At 43.2% G+C, this 23,191-nt stretch overlaps 1 protein-coding gene across 1 annotated transcript in view; it reads left to right on the top strand.

Annotated features, from left to right (window-relative positions):
- The first annotated feature begins 261 nt into the window (after positions 1–261).
- Positions 262–23,191, top strand: part of STK4 (serine/threonine kinase 4) — a 107,936-nt gene continuing 85,006 nt past the window's right edge. The window contains exons 1-3 of the mRNA XM_088442790.1: positions 262–580; positions 5,061–5,141; positions 8,871–8,999. Coding sequence (XP_088298916.1) covers positions 546–580; positions 5,061–5,141; positions 8,871–8,999 — 245 coding nt within the window. The 5' untranslated portion in view covers positions 262–545. The remainder of the gene's footprint in view (positions 581–5,060; positions 5,142–8,870; positions 9,000–23,191) is intronic.

A 23,191-nucleotide genomic window follows, 5' to 3' on the forward strand; every position in this document is an offset into this window, starting at 1 on the left:
GCTAGACCCCTATTCAGCTAGGAGAGCAAGTGTCCGATAAAATGGCATTTGCCCTAAGGATCCACACTTTTGTCTCGGTATTAAATGAACTCTTGTAGCTTGCAGGGCGTGTTAGCGCTTGTAATTCCATAACAGCTGCTGCTGAGCCACATTTTGCCCATAGTGTAAACCAACGGGGACACCACCTCCCCCCGTACTCTCCATAGACGCAGGCAGTGCAGCTGAGCCCACCCCGTACGTGCAGGTACGAGGCTGGCTTCCTTTGTAATAGGGCTGCGTTGTTTGCAGCTATCACTTATTATAGCTTTATGTGTGTGTAGTATACAGTTACACTCGCTTCCTGTTCCTACTTCCGTTCGCTTGTGTGTATTTCTACGGTCTGTTAAGTGGGGGGCAGATAGGTTACACAGCCACAAGCACGTCTGATCATCTGCAGGGACAGGTACATGTAGTGCGAGTAGCGGGCGGGGGCGCTGCATCCCCCCGATCCCTGAACATACCGGTAGCACAGCCCCGTATCTGCCCACTGATTCTCAGCCACCGTGATGGAGACTGTGCAGCTACGGAACCACCCAAGGAGGTAATCATAATATTTACAGTTCTATTAGTAATTACTTTCTGTTGTACATAGGCACGTTATGCGTCGTCTCCTCCTATTTGCAGTTTTTAGTGAGCTGATCTGATAGTTCAGAACTGGAGGTAGCATGTATACTTTATATAGTGACCGATCATACACATGTGGAGCACGAATTGCATTCATTACTAGATTGTACGATTAAAATTACATTTTGGGTATATCCAAATATTAATTGTATACGTGTTTAAACTGAAATCGTTGCCAGACATACAAAGGAGATATTTGTCATGAAAGATGCTGATCATTTATATTTCCATATTACATTTGTAGTACACACAATAAAGGTATACTTTCATTTTGTTTAAAAAAAATACTAACATAATGATATTTTGTAATCATTGTATCCACTTACACATACAAAGCAAATACTACAACTACTGGATAGAGTAAAATCAATATATCATCTATATGATTGTGGGTTTGATTTATTATGTAGACTGTGACCATGTTGAGAAAGTCGTCTTGGTTATAGTCAACAGCAATATATCGTGAGTCAGCATGTTGACATGGTCATAATGTCAACACTCCATTTGCTAGGTATCCCTAAGCCTAAAGCCGTGTATCCACATAGCGATTTAAACAAGCGATTGCACAATAACGACGCATCGGGCAGATTTTGATCGGAAACGACCAGCGATGCGCGTGCCCGCTGGTCGGTTCCGACATCTATCATAACCCGTACATGCTGGTCAACCTATCTCATCAGGTTCAGCATCATGGGAACGTTCAGTGTACGCACATCAAAGACATGGAAACGACAGCACGATTACAATGTCATAATCGTGTTGTCGTTTCCATGTCATTTAGTGGATACGCACCTTAACTTTAATGTTGACATCATAACTGTTGACGTTCTGGTATTGACATTATTAATGTCAACATAGTGAATGTCAACGTTTTACTGCATACTGTAATTGTAACTTCAGTTCTAGAACAACTTCAATCCTCTGTGTAGATTCCTTTCGATTGGTACATCATACCACCAGTTTTAGCTAATCTTAATGATCAACTACCTTGGGTGCCAAAAGAGTAAAAAAAAGTACATGTGCACATCTAATAGTCTTGATGCCCTATACCACTTGTTAGTGTGCCACCATCTTCCCTGAAATTTGTTATCTGCTAATGTGTTAAATGCACTGATGCTATAGATTATGCACAAAAATGTTGTACCTGAGGGCTACAGACCTCAGCTGGGACAGTGATCAGGCCGCACACCTTGCTTTCCCTATAGCTTCAGACAGGACCTGAGAAAATGCTCCAAAACTACAGCAGTCATATGAATGGAGCATGCTGTGTGCTTTGCATAAACATGTGGGTGTGGCTTATGCAAATTCTTACATGGTTTAGGCTTCTGCCCAGGCAGGCGTTTCTGACAATTGTGATCTGACCCTACAGTATCTGTGACAGGGTACTACTTTTGGAAGGGGCTGGTTTATGAGTTCTCTGTCTATATAAAAAACTGTGTAATGTCTCTCTGAGGTACATTTGATGAAGGGAGTAAGGAATAAAACTGCAAACAAGTGAAAATAAGTGCATTGTATAAATAAATGTGAAATAGTTTTGCGTTCTTGCGCGGTACTTGTACAATGACGATTCTTCCTGTCCCTCTGAGAAGAGGATGACAAACATAAAGATAAATGACACAAGTTGTCTGTCTATCTACCTATTTACACAAACATACATATATTAGCGGGCAAATGAATGAGTGGTTGTGTCTTGGACCTAAAAAATGTGCCATCTAAAGCAACATCTGACACAATGCATTGGTACATGTTGTTAATTTTAGATTCAGCATTTACTTGTGTTTTTTCCCCATTAATTGTTGTATTAACCAAGCTATATGTACAGTTTTCCATATAGGAATACTTGGCTCTATTAGAAGTATATGCATGTTTATAGCTAATAATGCTGTGAAGTTTCTGTTTTATGATCGTGAAAGGGATGCTTTGTAGGCGTAAATACAGGATGTGTTGTCATAATTAGAGATTAGAAAGCCAGTCGCTTTATTTTACTTACACAATAGTATAACTGTTCAGCTTTCAGAGAGCTGCTATGATGGTCTATGTGGATGCTTTCACATTTGTGTAACTGCAGCCTGAGATTGTGCAAGACCTACAGTAATTGGGCAACTGTCCTTTGGTTCTGCTTTTGTTTGTCATGTACAGGAACAACAGTCTATCATTAGGATCCCCTGCTGTTCAATTACACCCTCCTTTGCAGTTTGTATGACTTTAATTCATGAGCATGTCTTTTTTTTTATTTTTATGTATTGTACTTATTATATAATACATTTCATTGTTGTTTATGTAACATGTCTGGTAGTTTTTTTTTTTATAATTTACTGGATATAAATTGAACATTATTAATACCATTAGTAAAGTAAATACAGCTAAATATTGTAAATTATTAAGCTACAATACAATATTTATTACATGTACTGTATTTTTAGTGTTTTTACTATGGCAAAGTTCATTTCATATGTGTAAACTTGAAAAGGTACTTTGAGAGCTATAATTTCAAATAAATAGTAGCATACTGAGCACATGGTATATATTGGACATTGTGGTTGGTGGAAATATCTAATTAAAAGTCATTGTTAATAATAAATAATAATCATTATTATTATTATTATTTATATGGCGCAACAAGTGTTCCACAGCACCTTACAAAGTACATAAACAAATAGGTGACCAGTGACTAACAATACAATATAATACAATGCAGGACAAGGACATGGATAATATACATTGCTACATTAGCGACCATAACACCCAAATAAGCAACCAAGTGTTAGGTGCCCTGGTGGGGAGTAAGAAGTAGATGAAAGTAAAGTAAGGAGAACCACAAGAAGGTAGAGGAACCTTGCTCGTAAAAGCTTACATTCTAAAGGGGAGGGGCAGACAAACAGGTGTGACACAGATGAGCATGTAGCAGGGGACCATGTAGCAGTTAGGATGAGAGCTGGAAGGCTTTGATAAAGTAGTGGGTCTTAAAAGCCCATTTTAAGGATTGTAGAGAGGTGGAGAGTTCCAAAGGTGGGGAGAAGCACTGGCAAAATCTTGGAGCCGGGAGTGGGAGGAAGTAATCAGTTGGCATGAGAGGCGGCGTGCATTTGTTGCACGAAGAGGGCGGATATGAGGGTAAAGGGAGATGAGATAAGAGATGTAAATGGGAGAGGAGTGTGTGAGGGCTTTGTAAGAGAGTGTGAGTGTGTGTTATGATCTGAAGAGAATAAACTTTCAAAATGTTATATATCTGCCCTTATTGCAAAATATTAAATGAAGAGTGTTTCATAAAGCTGGATTCCTATGTGTGCTGCTGTATCCAGTGTATGTATTGATAAATATAATGAGGAATGTTTCTTATCGCAGCCAAGCAGGTGTTTGCTTCATTTTCTAAATTATACTAGAAAAATTAGTAAGTTCGGTGACGTTGCTCATGGCAACCAATTTCCCATGCCTCCCAAATAGCCAGATTTTAGAGGAGTATTTTCCGTTTCCTGGATCGGGATGGGACAGATGCGCATTGCATTTAAGAGGAGTTTTAAAGGGGAGTGGGCAGGAGGCGGTGCAGTGCTTCAGAAGTTTAAGGCATGGCCCAGTGTTACATAGACGTGTAGCATAGCCAAGTCCCCTTCTCATGCCCCTCTTGTACTTTTGCAAAAGGAATGAGGACCTCATTCAGAGTCGGTCGTTGCGGCCGCATGGTCGTAAGGGAAAAGGGGCCGGATATGCAAATGATGCACTCGCAAGTTGCGTCCTTAAGATCGGATCGTTAGCTGGCCGACCAAGGGGAGGATGCGGGCGTCAGACAAAAAATACGCCCCCTTCTCGTACGCATTACACGTCATCTCCGGGCATATAAGGATTAATCGAGACCATCGGAACTGGTCGTAGAGCTTAAGGTTGACCATACCCTCTCTTAAGCTCTACGATCAAGTCAGTGTAAAAACCTCCCATGTCACGTGTGCTATGACACTATTTTGTTAATTATGCACTCCCATAAAACGCCGTTTGCATAGTCAGGCACGCCTGCGTTCGGATCTCCACTCCCCCGTTCACAAGCACCTTCCCCTGTTACCACCCACAAACGCCTCATCCTGTCACTCAAACTAACGACCTGGCCAAGTTCAAGGAGAGAGATATTTCCGATCGTAACAGCTAGTTTGCACACGCGCATTGGGAATTTTACGCATGCGCAATTTAGCGAACATCGGTGGCGTACGACCGTGCGGCCGCAGCGACCGACTCTGAATGAGGTCCTGAATGCTTTACATATTCAGTTCTGTTTTTACTTTGTAATCAATGAAGAAAGAGCTATAGAGTTTGTTTTTCTTTGACATTAAAGTCAAATGATCACACAAATTAATTTTACCTGCATGATTTAACAAAAAAATTTATCTTTTTTATTTTTATTTACAAAGGCAATTAAAAAAGTTAAGTGAAGAAAGTTTAAATAAACAACCAGAAGAAGTTTTTGATGTCCTAGAAAAACTTGGAGAGGGGTAAGTGCTTTCCGGATGGTATATTCTGCTTTCACTCCTGACGTATATGCTATAGATAGACCTGATGGTTTTTTTTTGTCTCTGTGTAGCACTTACTGATATTTAATGTACTTCTTCATCTGACAATGATATGTTTTCTATAGTTTAAAACAATTATATCATATTGATTAATATCAGATGTTCCCAAAATCATCATGACCAAGTGCAGAGAACGATTGTACCTGAGCATATATTTACATTTGTGCATCTCTGAATCTAACATCATATGTGTAGACGCCAAATAGAAGACATGATACAGGGCAAGAATACAGAAGCACTCGGGGCCTAACTAGAAATCTGTGTGCCCCATAGCTAGAAGGTAGACCCCAATGCAGATCTAGATAGACACCACTCTTTCTAGAGAGGTTGTTCATTCTATTGCTACATAGTAGCTGTAGTTCACATTATGCCACACAGTGATCCAGTCCATATTACACATCTGAGATCAGGGCCATAATTAGGGGTGTGCGAGCGATGCAGCGTTTCGCTGGGTAACCCCCAGCTTTATCAAAGATGACTACTCCTTTTCAGAGGTGCGTATTTATACCTTAACTAATATGACTGCTAATTAATTCTTAATATACAATAACCAAAACACATTGAATACATCATGTTATGGAGGCAGACTTTATACCTACTGTATATAAATTCAAAACACAATATTCTCAAAATTCTCAGAAAGAAAAGGAAACGTATTTACACTTTCTCTTCTAATAAACGTTCATCAGCCGATTATGTGATATAAACAGTAGATCACATGATCGCTGCTTAGTAAGGAGGGTATTCTCCATATAACACATGATTATTACACGTGCGGATCTCACTAAGGTTTGCCCAAAGTAAGAGAAGAGGGGGAGGGGATTTAGGAATTAGGGACTAGAGGAAAGGGAGGGAGACAGGGGAATGGGAATGGTATCACTAGATGCATTTGATGATGGTACAGAGTACACACGCTGTGGCTGGAGTCGCAGCACAGACACTGAGGAATGGTATCGCGAGATGCACTTGATGATGGTACAGAGTACACATGCTGTGGCTGGAGTCGCAGCACGGACGCTGAGGATAACACTAGAAGTAACGTAGTAACGGCAAGCATACAACAGAAGAAACAACATTGTACAGGCAACTTCCTGCTGTCCAGAGCCCAGTTATATACCCTAAGGTAGCAGTCCACTGGAGGACAGTGTCGGCTGACAGCAACCACCAGGGCCGGATTAACGGGGGGGGCCACAGGGGCGAACGTCTCTGGGCCCCCACACGTTAAGGGCCCCCACACCCATCGGGGTTAAAGTGGACCGGAGGAGACTGAACCAGTTCCGCCTCCTCCAGCCAACCTAACCCCGGTGCCGCAGGGAGGCTCCATTTACCAGGCGCCCGCTGTAACCAGCGGGCGCCCGCCTCCCTCCCCGCAGCGGCAGCTGGACTCGGAGGCTTGAGCTCACGCAGAGCACTATGTTAGAGACGTCATGACTTCTCTGCCATAGTCACAGTGCAGAGGAGCAGCCGGGCGGACTGCAGCGGTCGCGGGGCTTAGCTTAAGGTAAGTATGAGCTTTTTTTTTTTTTTAAATTTTAGTGCAAGTGGCCTACTGGGGGCATTACTGGCGGGGGGACATTACTACAGGGAACATTACTCGGGGGGGGGCATTACTACTGAGGGCATTACTCAGGGGGGAGCATTACTACTGGGGCATTACTCGGGGAGGGGGGAGGCATCACTACTGGGGGCATTACTACCGGGGGGCATTACTACTGGGGGCTTTACTGGGGGGAGGGAATTACTACTGGGGCATTACTCGGGGAGGGGGGAGTCATTACTACTGGGGGCACTTCTACAGAGGGCTCTACTAAAGGGGGAATGACTACTGGGGACATTACTATTGGGGGCACAACTACATGGGTATTACTACTGGGGGATTTATACAGGGGGCATTACTACTAGGGCATTACTATTGGGCACACGCTCAATTACTACTGGGGGGCATTACTATTTGGGGCACAACTACAGGGGTATTACTACTGGGGGCATTTATACAGAGGGCATTACTACAGGGGGCACTACTAATGGGAGTATTGCATAGGGGGCACTGCATAAGGGACACTACTACTGGGTGCACTACCACTGTGGGCACTGACACTACTGGGGGCTCTGCATAATGTCCCCATTGCGCATACCCAGTTTGTCACATTTAATAGGGGCCCCCACATGTTTGTTGCCCAGGGGCCCCCACAGACCTTAATCCGGCCCTGGCAACCACACTACCATTGAGTAAAGGATCCGTCAGGTGATGAAGACTGTCATGGCTGCGCCCATGATGACGACCACAGTAACCACGTCACGGGGCCGCACATGGAAGTCCAAGCGCTCCTAAGGCATAAACCTCAGCGTTCACTCGCTGCCGCACCTGACGTCTGACCGCTCGAGAAGTCAGGGGAAGTTGGTGCTGGGGTGGGTAACAGCCGATCCTAGGCCGTAACCTGACATCATGGCCCCACTCACTGCTCTCCATGCATTTGAACAACGGGGCCACTGTGATGCAATACACCAAAAATTGCATCATAAAGCCCGGGCTGGGGAAGTGGACAGAATCCAAAAGGCTGGTCTACTCTCAAGCATCCAGGTTAGCTGCCCGAAATGCGGGAGTCTCTGTGACATTCCGGGAGTGTGGGCAGGTATGGGCTGAAGCACATTGAATTTCTTTTATGAAAGGTCGCTAGTAGGAGGTCGCTAGTAGCAGCTACATTAAAATGGTCTATTTCATTAATTTATGCTGGGTTTTCATCAAAAACATCTAGGGGTAAATTTACTAAAGTGAGAGTTTTTAGAAGTGAGTTTTAAAAGTGATGTTGCCCATAGCAACCAATCAGATTCTAGCTTTTATCTTCTAGAAGGTGCTAGTTAAATGTTAAGTAGAATCTGAATTGGTTGCTATGGGCAACATAATTTTTAAAACTCACTTCTAAAAACTCTCACTTTAGTAAATTTACCCTTTAGTGGTTATAATCTCATGACTACCCTTTCGATTCGGGTTTGGTATGATATCCCGACATGTGGAATTTTGGCTGTCAATATACTTACAATCCTGACAGGGGAACGGTAAGTACTGTTCCCCTGTCCTATTTACCCCCTAACCCTGCTGTCCTGCACCCTGATACTAACCCTCCCCACCCCGCACCCTAACCCTCCTGGTAAGTGCCTAAACCCAACCCCCTCCCTCTTAGTGCCTAACCGTAACCCCCTCAGTGGTGCCTAACCATGCCTGTCTGGAGCCTAACCCTAACCTCCCCCTAACCCTAACTCCCCCCCCCCCCCCCCCTCCCCACAGGATGCCTAAACCTAACCCCCCCCCCCTCTCCACAGGATGCCTAAACCTAACCCCCCCCCCACAGTTAACACCTACTTGGCCCCTTTATACTTACGCACGGGGTATCGGCTGTTGGGATTCCGGCATCGGCATCTCCAGCCATGATGGGATTTCAACGCCAGTCTTATCACGCTGATTGGGATTCCGGCGGTTGGCATCCCGGGTGTTGGTATATTAACCGCATCCCTTTCAACTCACATAATAGCTAATTTCATTGTGTGTAACAGTAGTAGCCACCACTACACTAGTATGTGCAGTGTTATATTACTGTCATGCCTGATTTTGTATTTTCCAGATGTGTTTGTGATGCAATTTATTTTCTTTAGATCCTATGGCAGTGTTTTTAAAGCCAGTCACAAAGAAACCAGCCAGATTGTGGCCATAAAACAGATTCCTGTGGAGTCAGATCTGCAAGAAATCATTAAGGAGATCTCCATCATGCAGCAATGTGACAGGTAAGGACATACAGGGAAATGCATATACAACAGAATTTGTAAATACAGAATAGATATAAACGTTTTAGGAGGGAATTTACAAAATCATGCCACAGATAATGGAACGCTTATGCTATATAACGGGGTATTCCACAACTTTTTCCATATTTTGGTGTACCAACATAAAATTTGCTGAGTTACTAGATTGTTTAGCAGTGCTCCTCACAGTGACTGAAAGAGGAGGCGCTTTGTGATCATGTTTGTGAGTAAGATATTATTTATCGCTGAATCGCAGCACTTATATTCTATTGGGATTTTATTTCTGCTATTCTGAACTCTCTGCACAATGAGATTCTAAATAAATGATCCCCATACCTGTGGTGGTTCATCAGTAAGTATAATTTGGTCATTAAAAAATACTTACACACATATACTTTGTGTGTGAAAAAAACTGGCATATTTGTTTCTCATGTAGAATTTGATATGTTAAGATTGCCTTCCCTCAGCCTAGCTAACTTTCCCCACCTGTCCTTCATAGGATGGACAGTCACTTGGCCCCAGTACCCATTTGTGAGATCTCAATCATATCTGACCATCAGTGGCGTAACTAGGGGGTCGGGCAGGGTGCGTGCCCTGGGCGCCGTGGGACCGGCGCCGCCGGCCACGGTCCGGCCGCCCTAGTTAGCCACCAGTGTAGCGCTGACCGCAGTGGGTGCGGTCAGCGCTACACATTTACACAGGACCGGCGCTAGGCTTCCAGCGACGGTCCTGTGCTGCACAGCTGAGCCCGTTCCTTCCCCCTGAGTGCTTGCCCAATAGCGCTAGGAGGCGGGCTCAGGCTGTGCGATGCGTGTGTTAAACAGCAGCCAATGAGAGTCAGATAGACTCTCATTGACTGCTGCAGCACCCCCTGCAAGACCCGGGCCTCCGTCCGGCTCCTGCAGTGGGTAATGGGACAGACATCATGACGTCTCTCCCATAATGCTGAGCGCGCCAGCCCGGGAGGACTGGCGGGTGGCAGCGGGAGCGGTGTCGCGGACCGGAGCAGCAGCAGCAGCATGGATTCAGGTAAGTATATTTTTATATACAGTCAGGTACGTAAGTATTGGGACATTGACAGAATTTTCATATTTTGACCTCTATTCACCACCACAATGGCTTTGAAATGAAACAAACAAGATGTGATTTAACTGCAGACTTTCAGATTTGATTTGAGGGTAATTACATCCAAATCAGGTGAACGGTGTAGGAATTACAACGGTTTCTATATGTGCCTCCCACTTTTTAAGGGGCCAAAAGTAATGGGACAAACTAAACAATCCTAAATCTACCTTTCACTTTTTAATACTTTGTTGCAAATCCTTTGCAAGCAATTAAAGCCTGAAGTCTGGAATGCATAGACATCACCAGACGTGGGTTTCATCCCTGGTGATGCTCTGTCAGGCCTCTACTGTAAATGTCTTCAGTTCCTGCTTATTCTTGGGGCATTTTCCCTTCAGTTTTGTCTTCATCAACTGAAATGCATGCTCAATCTGATTCAGGTCAGGGGATTGACTTGGCCATTGCATAACATTCCACTTTTTAACCTTAAAAAACTCTTTGGTTGCTTTTGCAGTATGCTTCGGGTCATTGTCCATCTGCACTGTGAAGCGCCGTCCAATGAGTTCTGAAGCATTTGACTGAATATGAGCATATAATATTGCCCGAAACACTTCAGAATTCATTCTGCTGCTTTTGTCAGCAGTCACATCATCAATAAATACAAGGGAACCAGTTCCATTGGCAGCCATACATGCCCACGCCACGACACTACCACCACCATGCTTCACTGATGAGTTGGTATGTTTTGGATCATGAGCAGTTCCTTTCCTTCTCTTCTCTTCCCATCACTCTGGTACAAGTTGATCTTTGTCTCATCTGTCCATAGGATGTTGTTCCAGAACTGTAATGGCTTGTTTAGATGTTGTTTGGCAAACTCTAATCTGGTCTTCCTGTTTTTGTGGCTCACCAATGGTTTACATCTTGTGGTGAACCCTCTATATTCACTCTTGTGAAGTCTTCTCTTGATTGTTGACGTTGACACATATACATCTACCTCCTGCAGAGTGTTCTTGATTTGGCCAACTGTTGTGAAGCGGTTTTTCTTCACCAGGGAAATAATTCTTTTGTCATCCACCACAGTTGTTTTCCGTGGTCTTCCGGGTCTTTTGGTGTTGCTGAGCTCTCTGGTGCGTTCTTTCTTTTTAAGAATGTTCCAAACAGTTGATTTGGCCACACCTAATGTTTTTGCTATCTCTCTGATGGGTTTGTTTTGATTTTTCAGCCTAATGATGGCTTGCTTCACTGATAGTGACAGCTTTTTGGATCTCATATTGAGAGTTGACAGCAACTGATTCCAAATGCAAATGTCACACCTAGAATCAACTCCAGACCTTTTACCTGCTTAATTGATAATGAAATAACAAGGGAATAGCCCACACCTGTCCATGAAATAGTTTTTGAGTTGATAGTCCCATTACTTTTGGCCCCTTAAAAAGTGGGAGGCACATATTGAAACTGTTGTAATTCCTACACCGTTCATCCGATTTGGATGTAATTACCCTCAAATTAAATCTGAAAGTCTGCAGTTAAAGCACATCTTGTTTGTTTCACTTCAAAACCATTGTGGTGGTGAATAGAGGCCAAAATATGAAAATTCTGTCAATGTCCCAATATTTATGGACCTGACTGTATATATTTTTTAAACCTGTCTGCACTACTGGGGGCACAACTGGGGAGGGGGGTGGCTACTACTGGGGGGACCTCTACTGGGGGTGGGGGCACAACGGGGGAGGGGTGGATACTACTGGGGGCACCGTTATTGGGAGGACCTTTACTGGGGGTGGGGGGCTACTACTGGGGGCACTTAATCGGGAGGAGGAACCTCTACTGGGGACTACTATTTGGCGAGGGGGGGGAAACTACCACTGGGGGCATTATAAAAGGGGCCTACTACTAGAGGCACTGCACTGGGGGGACCACTACTGGGGGCAATAATAGGAAGGGCCTCTACAGGGGGCACTGGATAGGGGGGATCACTACTGGGTGCCTGCATAAGGGGGGGACCACTACTGGGAAAACTGCATGAGGGGGACTACTGCTGGGACACTATATAAAGGGCACTGCATAGGGGGGGGCTACTACTGGGGGCACTGTATAAAGGGCACTGCATAAGGGGATACCGCTACTGGGTGCACTGCATTGTGGGTACTGCTGCTGGTGGCACTGCATAAGGGGGAACACTACATGGGGCACTTCATTTGGGGGGGCCACTACTGAGGGTACTGAGTAAGGGGAACTAATTGGGGGCTGTATAAGGGGGACCACTACTGGGGATACTGTATAAGGGGCACTACTATGGGCCTGCATAAGAGGGACCACAACTGCATACTGGGGGTACTACTGGGGTTAAGGTGCATATGGATAGGAATGTTCAGCGTGAAAATAAAGGGGTGTGTCATGTTGACACGCCCCATTTTTAAGTGACCACGCCCATTTATTTTGTGCGCGCACATGGGGTGGGGGGGGCTCCCTTTTCAAACTTGCCCTGGGCTCCAAATACCCTAGTCACGCCACTGCTGACCATATATGTACATACATGTGGATGTTATGTGAGTTTTCTGTGCCAGGGCCATATCATAGATGGCACAGTGTGGTTGAATGATTGCCACATACTCTGCCAAATAGGGTCATCATCCTCATCTCAGCCTTATTTACCAACATACCATTTGATATTACAATGTTCCTTCAGCTTTGCCGTCTTTTTGGGCACATAGGGCCTGATTCAGAGGTGGACCCAATGCCGATGTTTACGCACTCGAGCAATTATCAAGGGTGCGGAAAGGAAGGGGGCGGGGAGTAGTAATTGCCTGGGCTTTTGGAGAGGCCCGGCAGCGCGCTGCTGTGTGCTGGGGTGCAGTGGGTCCAGGGAGATTGCTGCCGCTGAACTCAACAGCAGTCCTCTCTGCCTGCACCTGAAGTGAGTGGGTGGGGGAGTGCTTTTTCCCCTGGATCTGGGGGGAGGACGCAATTAATGTTTTTCAGAATTTTTGTAGGGGGTGTGGCCACGCCTGCATGATTATGCCAGGCTCCCCACAGTACCATGGTCTGGCATCACCACCTGCAGCCCTGGCGATTTTCGGTGATCTGCGCATGCCTCAGAGTCACACTCTGCATGTAATCACATTTTGTTACCGATGTCGCTTGCAGTAAGGATTTATTGACTAAGTTTTAGGGCGTGTCTCTTCTGCATGCGACTGTAATCTTGCTTCGGCAACTCTGTTCCGGCAGCCGTTCGGCACAACCATAGGGTTACTCAGAAGACCAATAATCAACTGATCTGTGACCGAGCTGCGTCTTTGTACACAGTGGCTTGGATTTGACATATTCTCTAACCGCTTACAGCACAGTATCTTTTTGCTTGCAGTGATGGTGCAGACAGCGCAAGTTTCTCATACTGCACAAGCCCCTATTCAATAACATTGAGATTAATCAGGGCCATCAGAAAGCGAGGTGTGCAGCACCAGAATAGTTGGCTTCTGTGGCTTAGTGTAGGTTGAATGCTTAACATGGCCTTAAACTGGGGTTCTATTCCTGTTGATGACAGGGGTATGAACAATTTAGAATTTCACTATCAATATTATATTATATACAGTTATTTTTTAAATGTTAATTCAGGTGCTGCACACTTCCCTTTCTGATGGCCCTGATTATTCTCACAGTTATTGCATAGGGGCTTGTGCAGTATGTGAAGCTCACTCTTTGAATAAGAACGCTATCTGCAACGTGACATTATTGCAAGCAATAAGATACTTAAATGCTGACATATCCTCTAACATTAAACTGGAGTTCAAGTATCTTCATGAAAGTATCTAATTTTATTAAAGACCGCACATGCAACATATTAGCAGTCAAATTTGCAACTTTTACGCAGAACTCCCCTGTGCGCTGCTGTTATGGTGGTTTGCCCTGCTCTACATCTGCGACTTTATAGCGGCTACGTCCACGAGCAGTACATAATTGGCATGCCTGTCAGGGCTTGTTATACTGTAGTGCCATCTCCATCCACTATTATTGTATTCTGTTCTGTAGTTTTCATCCAGTAGAGCACTGGGCATCCAGCGGTTAAGCTGTGTATTGCGTGCCGTGGATTCAATTGCGTCTCACTGCGCCCTTTGTAATAGGAAGAGAACATGGCTGAAATAAAAAGAGCGAGTGTGGCTCATAGTGGACATTGTGAGGGTACATTAGGGCAGGGGTTCTCAAACTTCTTTCTGCCGTGACAAACTGAAGAGTCGCATCCACATACGTGACACAACATTTTAAAGATCTAAAAATAAATGTTAATTAAGCTATTTATTATTATTATTAATATTAATAATAATAATAATAAAATCTGCTAGACATACCTGAGTAAATATATTTGGAGCCAATGTCATTGATGGGAGATATGAAACTGGTGTAATTTACATAGTTTTTCAATATTAGACACATCTACCAACTCCCCTTCCTGCATTCTCCATACCCACCCAAAGCACATAGGGCCTGATTCAGGCCCGCTTGCTTGCAAGCAGGTCGATGTTGGGGCATTGCACACGCGCGGCGTGCGCAAGCCCCGGAGCGAGTGAGAAATTCACGCGGTCCGGGGCTCGGTACAAAAGGGGCGGCTGTCGATGTTGATCGACAGCTTGCCCCGTTTTGTAGGCGGGGAGGGGGAGTGACTGGTCAAACTGAGGCGTTCCTGCTGTTTGAGGGCGGCCCTACTGACATCAGGAAGCTCACTGGGGCTTGCGGGAACGAGACTGCGGCTGCCAGTCTGCTCCCGGCTCCTCTCTGACATTGCTGGAAGCTAGTGGATTTATGAAGCTTGGAGTCAGGATGTGGCACCTGACAGCCACAAATCTTTTAAATGCCAATGCAGTACCTAGTGGAATAGGGGGGAGAGCAGGAAAGCACACTCTCCTCCTCTTGCTCTGCTAAATGGCTGGAGCTTGTTCTTCCTCAGGACCCAGCCTTTCACCGCTCTGTCATTGTGTGTGATACACTAAGGATGTCATTGTGCGCGACACACCAGGCACCAACTCCCGAAATACTAAGGTATCGCAACACAAATTTTGAGAAGCGCTGTATTACTGTATAGGTTATAGAGATGGGTTTTCAGAGCGCATGTAGAGATTTACAGGCTGTGAGAGAATGTGATGGGGCTCTGTAAGTAATTCCAAAAGTGGCTAACAGCACCAGAGATGTCTTGTAGGGGTGGTTACCAGAGATGAAGTGAGGGGCAGGTCAGAGGTAGATTTGAAAGAGAGTTTTTCAAGATGGGGTTTATAATTTATGAAGAGGTGAAGTTCTTGAGGGCTTTGTAGTAAAGGTAAATAATTGAAATTGGATTTTAGAGAGCACTGGGGAGCCTGATATGGCAAATGGGGAGCAGCTAGAGAGGAATATAAGTATTTCTGGTGAGAGTTGAGAGGAGCTTCATATCTTCTGTGCTGTAGTAGGGCCTGCTCTTTCCACTTTCAAGTCTCATTCTGTAACTTCTTGCTTGCCTCTATTCCCCCGTCACACACCATGACACAGTAACCAGTCCTCACTAATGGCGCATACACACGGTCAGATTTTCTTTCAGATTTGAACAATAACGATTTTAAAAATCCTTCAATTGTTCATATCTGGAAGAGAATCTGACATGTGAGACTTCAACGATGAACGATGCGCGTTCCCGCTTGTCAGATATCGATATCTGACATCTGATGTGTTTGCAGTCAGACTTGGACGATTCCATTCAATTTAATACTGTCTGAATTCGTTCAAAACGTTTCATCGTTCATCTGACACATCTGACCATGTGTATGCACCATAATATAATCAATACCTCACACAGGATCAGCAGACTGAAATAGTCTGTGCTGTTGAGCATTTCGATACATTGATAAGATACAGGTTTTGCTTTCCCAACTCACTTTAAATCTGAACAAATCAGTGAGCAGAAAAATGATACAAATAGGTGCTCTGACACTAATCAAACACATGAAAAAGTAAAGATACTGATGGCTTTGATATCTCAGGTCACTTGTCCTTTCAAAGGTGGAAGCATAAACAAAGATACAAATTAGTGACAAAAAGAAAATGATGTATTGTTGGCGCCAATAATAATTAAATTTATATAGAGCTAGAGCATTTGCTGCTTTCAATGACAAGGGGATTACTCAGTCCCCGTATAAATGGGATATAAAATATGGAAAAAATGAAAAGCGCTAACACACAGTTCTAAAATAAAAAATAATAATTTTAATATTCCTTTTCCTAAATTGGATTTATCAGCTCTTTAGCACATAAAAAAGCCATTTTTCTTAGACCAATAATAAATATCAATAAATGTAATTTACAAATTATTACAAAAATTTCTATACTGAATAATCAATTAAATGTATCTGAATATTTATGGCCACAAAAGTCTTGAATAAAAGAAAACATATATATATATGTATATATAATAAATAAATATGTGTATGCGCTTCTTTTTGTCCAAACTAGTTGTATTTCATATCTTCTCGTTTCTAGGATACTAGTAATATATAGAATAATCTTTAGAATAATAAATCCTTAACTTTTGGGATTAAAAGAGTTGAGCACTAATTTTAGATACTAAAAGATGAAAGTATTCTTGGATAGACATCATTTACTCCAAGGGTTGCACTAACTAAATGTGAATACTACAGGTCTATTGTTTTGACTGGAGAAACACAAGTTGTTGAATCTCAAGAATCCACCTGTCTTCACAATTAAGTGCATGCTCTTAAAGGAACTGTATCTTTAATCTACTAGGGGGGAGTTGTGCTGTCTAAAAACAGCAAGAATACTCTGTAGTGTTAAAACAAACTGACACAGAAATATCTGCTTCTCTATACATTGTTACAGGAGAAACAATAATGCAAATTCCTTGTGAAACAGAGTTGCAATCCTACTAGGTGTTATGTTATTTTATCTTCAAAACACAGCTGTGCTAAATATCTAGATGTGATAGATTACCAAGGGTACTATAGGATTTTCTTTACTCGTTTGATTCAAGACTTTTGTGGCCATAAATATTCAGATACATTTAATTGATTATTCAGTATAGAAATTGTTGTAATAATTTTGTAAATTGTATTTATTGATATTTATTATTGGTCTAAGAAAAATGGCTTTGTTTAGGTGCTAAAGAGCTGATAAATTCTATTTAAGAAAAGGAATATTAAATTATTATTTTTTATTTGAGAACTGTGTGTTAGCGTTTTCATTTTTTCCATATTTTATATTCCAAAGATACAAATTAGTTCTACATATAAAAACACAGTACAGACAAGATTTGTACGCTGAACTGATTTATTGACACTTTTACTCACACAAAAAGTTTGCAAACCAAAATCTCAATTCAATGGGTATATCTGTTGGTTTAGTACATATGGGCTGGCCGACAGATCAACATGCAATAGGTCAGGGATAAGTATTGGTGGTACTTTTTTTTTTATTTTTTTTATTAATGTCAGAGAATACACATCATCTCCTGCTGGCTCCTATATATGACTAAATGCCTGCTGAATTCAACATTATTTTGTCCATCCCATCACCATTTCAAATCCTAAGGACAAACTTTGTATATGTTATATTATATATGATTATATTGTAATTGCAGCTCTTCATATTAGAAGCCAGTGGCATGAAAGGCAGTATTTATTTAAGTGAGGGCGTTATCTTTCCATAAGAACCTCTAGTTAACTAATAAAAATACCCATCCACAAGTAACAGTAAACATTTTCTCAGAGGAAATCCCATCTAAGTTGATTTTTTTTTTCCCCCAAAACCCTTTGCTTCAAGTGTCTGTTCATATTTCTGAAGAGCAGTGATGATTCTGTAGAGAAAATGTTGCTAGGACACAAGGGAATGAGGAATCATTCAATATTTAAACTGTAATAAATTATTAAATCCTGACCTTTTTATGCATCTAAGTTATTTATTCCTTTCCTGTTCATTTCAATAAGTTTCCTATAAAACATTTTACACATATATCTGCTATATCGTACAGTGCACAAACAAAGAAGTCAGTCCTGGATTTACCGTTACAGATCTTTAGCCACTTGCCTGGCGTAGTTGAAGCGTTTGAAACCATGCCAGGCTGTGTGTTACCTCACATAGGGGTCTATTCGTGAATATTTGTGGTACTAAATTGTTACTCATCACTATAGATCGCATCAGTCTGATGCGATCTATCGCTTTTATAAGTAGCAATTCATGTACACTTACTAGTTATGTGATGCAATGCGTTCTGAGGAGGAGCGGCGATCAGGGTGTCTCTATGCTATCTGCCAATCGTTCGTATTGTTTTTTCACATCAGTTATACGCATGCGTAGAAATCGCTTCCTAACTAATCAAATAGCAAGAAGCCAACAATTGGATGTAGAACGGGCTGTCTGAAGAGAAGCCGCAGCAGGGGCTGACCGGAGACCTGGGGCGGTGCCATCACTCGGAATTGCAGCCATGACATGGGTATATGTGCTCTTTCCCTGCCTTTCTTTTGAAACAAACTGGATTGTGCTGTTCTGTGAATCAGCACCACAGAATGATACTCTGAGTTAGGTTTTCGTCTGCTTCATGAATTTGCTGGGCACCATTCTACAGTATGGTGATACAATACATTAATAAAGTAGGTGCAGAGCTGGAGAAACAATGTTTCTCTATGCGATAATCTCTGTGAATAGCTGAAGGCAGAGAAATGCCCTGTTTAATACATAACAGGGCATTTCTCTGCTTCTTGAATAGACCAGAAAGTGGCAAACAATGCAACCAGTCAGAAACGCACACTGGGCAGCTGCCGAAAGATAATTTTCCAGCAGCCGCCAATGGCAGAGGGCAGGGCCAGATTAACAATGGGGAGGATGGAGCTACAGCTCCAGGCCTCCAAATAAAAATAGGCCCATCATCATGACAACATGATGTTGACTGAGCATCTGCTGTCCACATGGTCAGCCATAAATCATAAGTAGTAAATTTGTATCACCTCACAAAATAGAATTTTTTTTCTTTTACATATTTACGGAGACCTTGGTGTTGAGATTATAGTGGGTGTATACGCCCATGTGGCTCTGGCCATATCATACAGCTCTGGTCACACCTCATCTGCTTTTCAAAATAGGCCCTCAATCATTTTCAGCTCCAGGCCCATGTGGCCCTCAATCCGGCCCTGGCAGAGGGACCTCCTGGCCCCTCTGCATCCCTACGCCCTCCCCAGTGTCTGCTGTGCTGACGATCACTGCTGATCGGGCAGCCTGACAGTACCCCCTCCTAATGGCTGCCAGGGAAATGTAAATCCATCCCCCCAGTGTATACCTGACAGCTACTCAAATGTTCTGATCATCAATAGTCAGATATATCAATGACCAATATGTTAGAAATCGATATTAATGTTATATGTATAATATATATATATCTATATACAGTATACACACTACATGGACAAAGGTAATAGGCCATACCTGTTAATTATTGAATTGAGGGGTTTCAATCAGACCCGTTGCCACAGGTGCATACAATTAAGCACCTAGCCATGTAGTCTCCATTTGCAAACATTTGTGACTTCAAGCTTTGTACTGTGATAGGATGCCACCTTTGCAATAAGACTGTTCGTCAAATTCCTGCTGGATATTCCACGGTCAACTGTAAGTGATGATATTATTAGAAAGTGGAAGCATTTAGAAACAACAGCCTCCAAGCGGAAGACCACATAAAATCACAGAGCGGGGTCAATGACTGCTAAGGTGCATGGTGCGTAAGAGTCGCCAATGCTCTACTGATTCCATAGCTGAAGAGTTCCAAATGTCCACTGGCATTTATGTAAGCACAAAAACTGTGCGGTGGGAGCTTCATGGAATGGGTTTCCATGGCCGAGCAGCTGCATGCAAACCTCGCATCACCAAGTTTAATGCCAAGCATCTGATGGAGTGGTGTAAAGCACACAGACACTGGACTGTGGAGCAGTGGAAACATATTCTATGGAGTGACGAATCGCACTTCTCTGTTTGGCAGTCAGATGGGCGAGTCTGGGTTTGGCAGATGCTGGGAGAACGATACCTGCCTGACTGCATTGTGCCAACTGTGAAGTTTGGTGGAGGAGGGATAAAGGTATAGGGCTGTTATTCAGGGTTTGGGCTAGGCCCCTTATCTCCAGTGAAGCGCACTTTTAATGCCATACCAATACATTTTGGACAATGCTATGCTTCCAACTTTGAGGTAACAGTTTGGGGAAAAGCCTTTTCTATTCCAAAATAACTGTGCCCCAGTGCACAAAGCAAGGACTATAAAGACATGGTTTGATGAGTTTGGTGTGGAAGAAATTGACTGGCCCACACAGAGCCCTGAGTTCAACCCCATCCAGCACCTTTGGGATGAACTGGAACAGAGATTGTGAGCCAGGCCCTTTCGTCCAACATCATTGCCTGACCTTATAAATGCTCTACAGAATGAATGGGGTCAAATTCCCACAAAAAAACACTCCAAAAGAGTTTAAGCTGTTCTAGCTTCAAATGGGGGACTTACTCCATATTAAAGTATATATATATTCGAATACAATGTCACTACAGTCCCTGTAATGGTCAGGCATCCGAATACTTTTGTCCATATAGTGCATACGTGTATATATGTGTGTGTGTATGTGTGTGTATATGTGTGTATATATATATATATATATACATATATACTGTATACTGTACATGTGTGACAGTATCGCCAGAGATGGCGCTGGTGAACAGCAGATTCTGTGTGGGGCAGTAGAGATCCGCCCGCACAGAAAAAAAAAAAGGAGTGTGGTAACACACCTAAAGGCTGCCCTTTGCACAGAGCCTAGGTGTGGTTGTAGCAGTCTGACAGAGCTGACTGTGCTAGCAAGCCTTTGAGGGCAAGGAGGCTTGAGCCTAGACCTGTGGGAGACAGGGAAGGCCACCAGACTCTGGGACTGAGCTGTGTGAATGTGAGTAGGCCAGAGCCTATGTTACCTGCAAGGTAGCAGATTAGATTGTGAGGCTGTACATATGAGCAGCTGTGGTAGCCAAAGCCAAGCCAGGCTGGAGCCTGTGAGAGACAGGACTGGAGAGACTTTGAGAAACTTTATATTTGCAGATTAGCTGTCCAAGGATAGTGAGGGCTCAATAAGTGAGATAGTTGCCCTGAGTGAGGACTAGGTGTTTGTTGTTGTTGTTTTTTGTTTGATGCATGCTGATGCCAGTAAGGCAGTATATGCCTTTACTTAAACCTGGAAAGCTGTGTGTGGACCCCTTATTTGAGCACCTAATACTGCACCACTGACGTGTATGTGTGTGTGTGTCGATACACACATATATATATATATATATATATATATATATATATGTATATATGAGAGAGATACATATATATACATATATATATATATATATATATATATATATATGTGTATGTGTGTATGTATATATATATATATATATATATATATATATATGTATGTATATATGTGTGTGTATATATATATTAGGGGTGTGCACCGGCCACTTTTCGTGTTTTGGATCTGGATCTTTCTTCGTGTTTTGGATCTGGATTGGTTTTGCCAAAACCACCCTTCCGTGTTTTGGGTTCTGGGTTTTGTGTTTTGGATCTGTATTTTTTTTAAAAAAAGCATAAAAACAGCTAAAATCACAGAATTTGTTGGTTTCTCTGCTCCTATGCTATTATTAACCTCAATAACCTTAATTTCCACTCATTTCCAGTCTATTCTGAACACCTCACACCTCACAATAGTGTTTTCATGTCCAAAAGGTGGCACCGAGGTAGCTGGATGACTATGCTAAGCGACACGAGTGGGCGGCACAAACACGTGACCCATCTAGGAGTGACACTGCAGTGGCAGACAGGATGGCAGTTAGAAAAACTAGGCCCCAAACTGTACATAATGCAAAGAACAAAAAGAAGTGCAAGATGGAATTGTCCTTGGGCCCTCCCACCCACCCTTATGTTGTATAAACAGGACATGCACACTTTAACAAATCAATAATTTCAGCGCCAGGGTCTGCCACACAACTGTGGCTGAAATGATTGGTTCGTTTGGGCCCCCACAAAACAAGCTGGCAATTAATGTGTCCCTGCACAAACTGGCTCTACGGAGGCAAGATGTCATCCTCATCCTCCTCATCCACCGATTCCTCACCCTCTTCAGTGTGTACATCCTCATCCTCACAGAGTATTAATTCATCCCTGCTGGAACCACAGGTCCCTCTGTACGTTCTGGAGGCTGGTCTCCCTGGAAGAGTTGATAATTCATTTTATGAACATCATCTTCTCCACATTTTGTGGAAGCAACCTCCTACGCTTTCGCTGACAAGGTTCCCGGCTGCACTAAACACTCTTTCGGAGTACACACTGGAGGGGGGGCAACTCAGGTAAAATAGAGCCAGTTTGTACAGGGACCTCCAAATTGCTTCTTTTTCCTGCCAGTACAGGTACGGACTGTCTGACATGCCTACTTGGATGCTGTCACCGATGTAATCCTTTAACAGACAGACGCACGCTTGTCGCTGCTGCTTTGAGGATGCAAGTGCGGCTACATCGCACACAAGTCACAAACACATTAAAAAAATAGTTTTTTATTTTTTGGAACACTTTGAGAGTTACACCACCCTTTAACAGACAGACGCACGCTTGTCGCTGCTGCTTTAAGGATGCAGGTGCGGCTACAGCCCACACATTTCACAAAGACCAAAAAAAAAAGAACAATATTTTAATTGTTTGTGTAGCACACTTTGAGGGTGTCACCACCCTTTAACAGACAGACGCATGCTTGTCGCTGCTGCTTTAAGGATGCAGGTGCGGCTACAGCCCACACAATTCACAAAGACAGAAAAAAAAAGAACAATATTTTAATTGTTTGTGTAGCACACTTTGAGGGTGTCACCACCCTTTAACAGACAGACGCACGCTTGTCGCTGCTGCTTTAAGGATGCAGGTGCGGCTACAGCCCACACAATTCACAAAGACAGAAAAAAAAAGAACAATATTTTAATTGTTTGTGTAGCACACTTTGAGGGTGTCACCACCCTTTAACAGACAGACGCATGCTTGTCGCTGCTGCTTTAAGGATGCAGGTGCGGCTACAGCCCACACAATTCAC

This window comes from Taudactylus pleione, unplaced genomic scaffold (assembly GCF_031769625.1).
Source record: "Taudactylus pleione unplaced genomic scaffold, aTauple2 ptg000317l, whole genome shotgun sequence".
In the NCBI taxonomy this organism is placed as follows: Eukaryota; Metazoa; Chordata; class Amphibia; order Anura; family Myobatrachidae; genus Taudactylus; species Taudactylus pleione.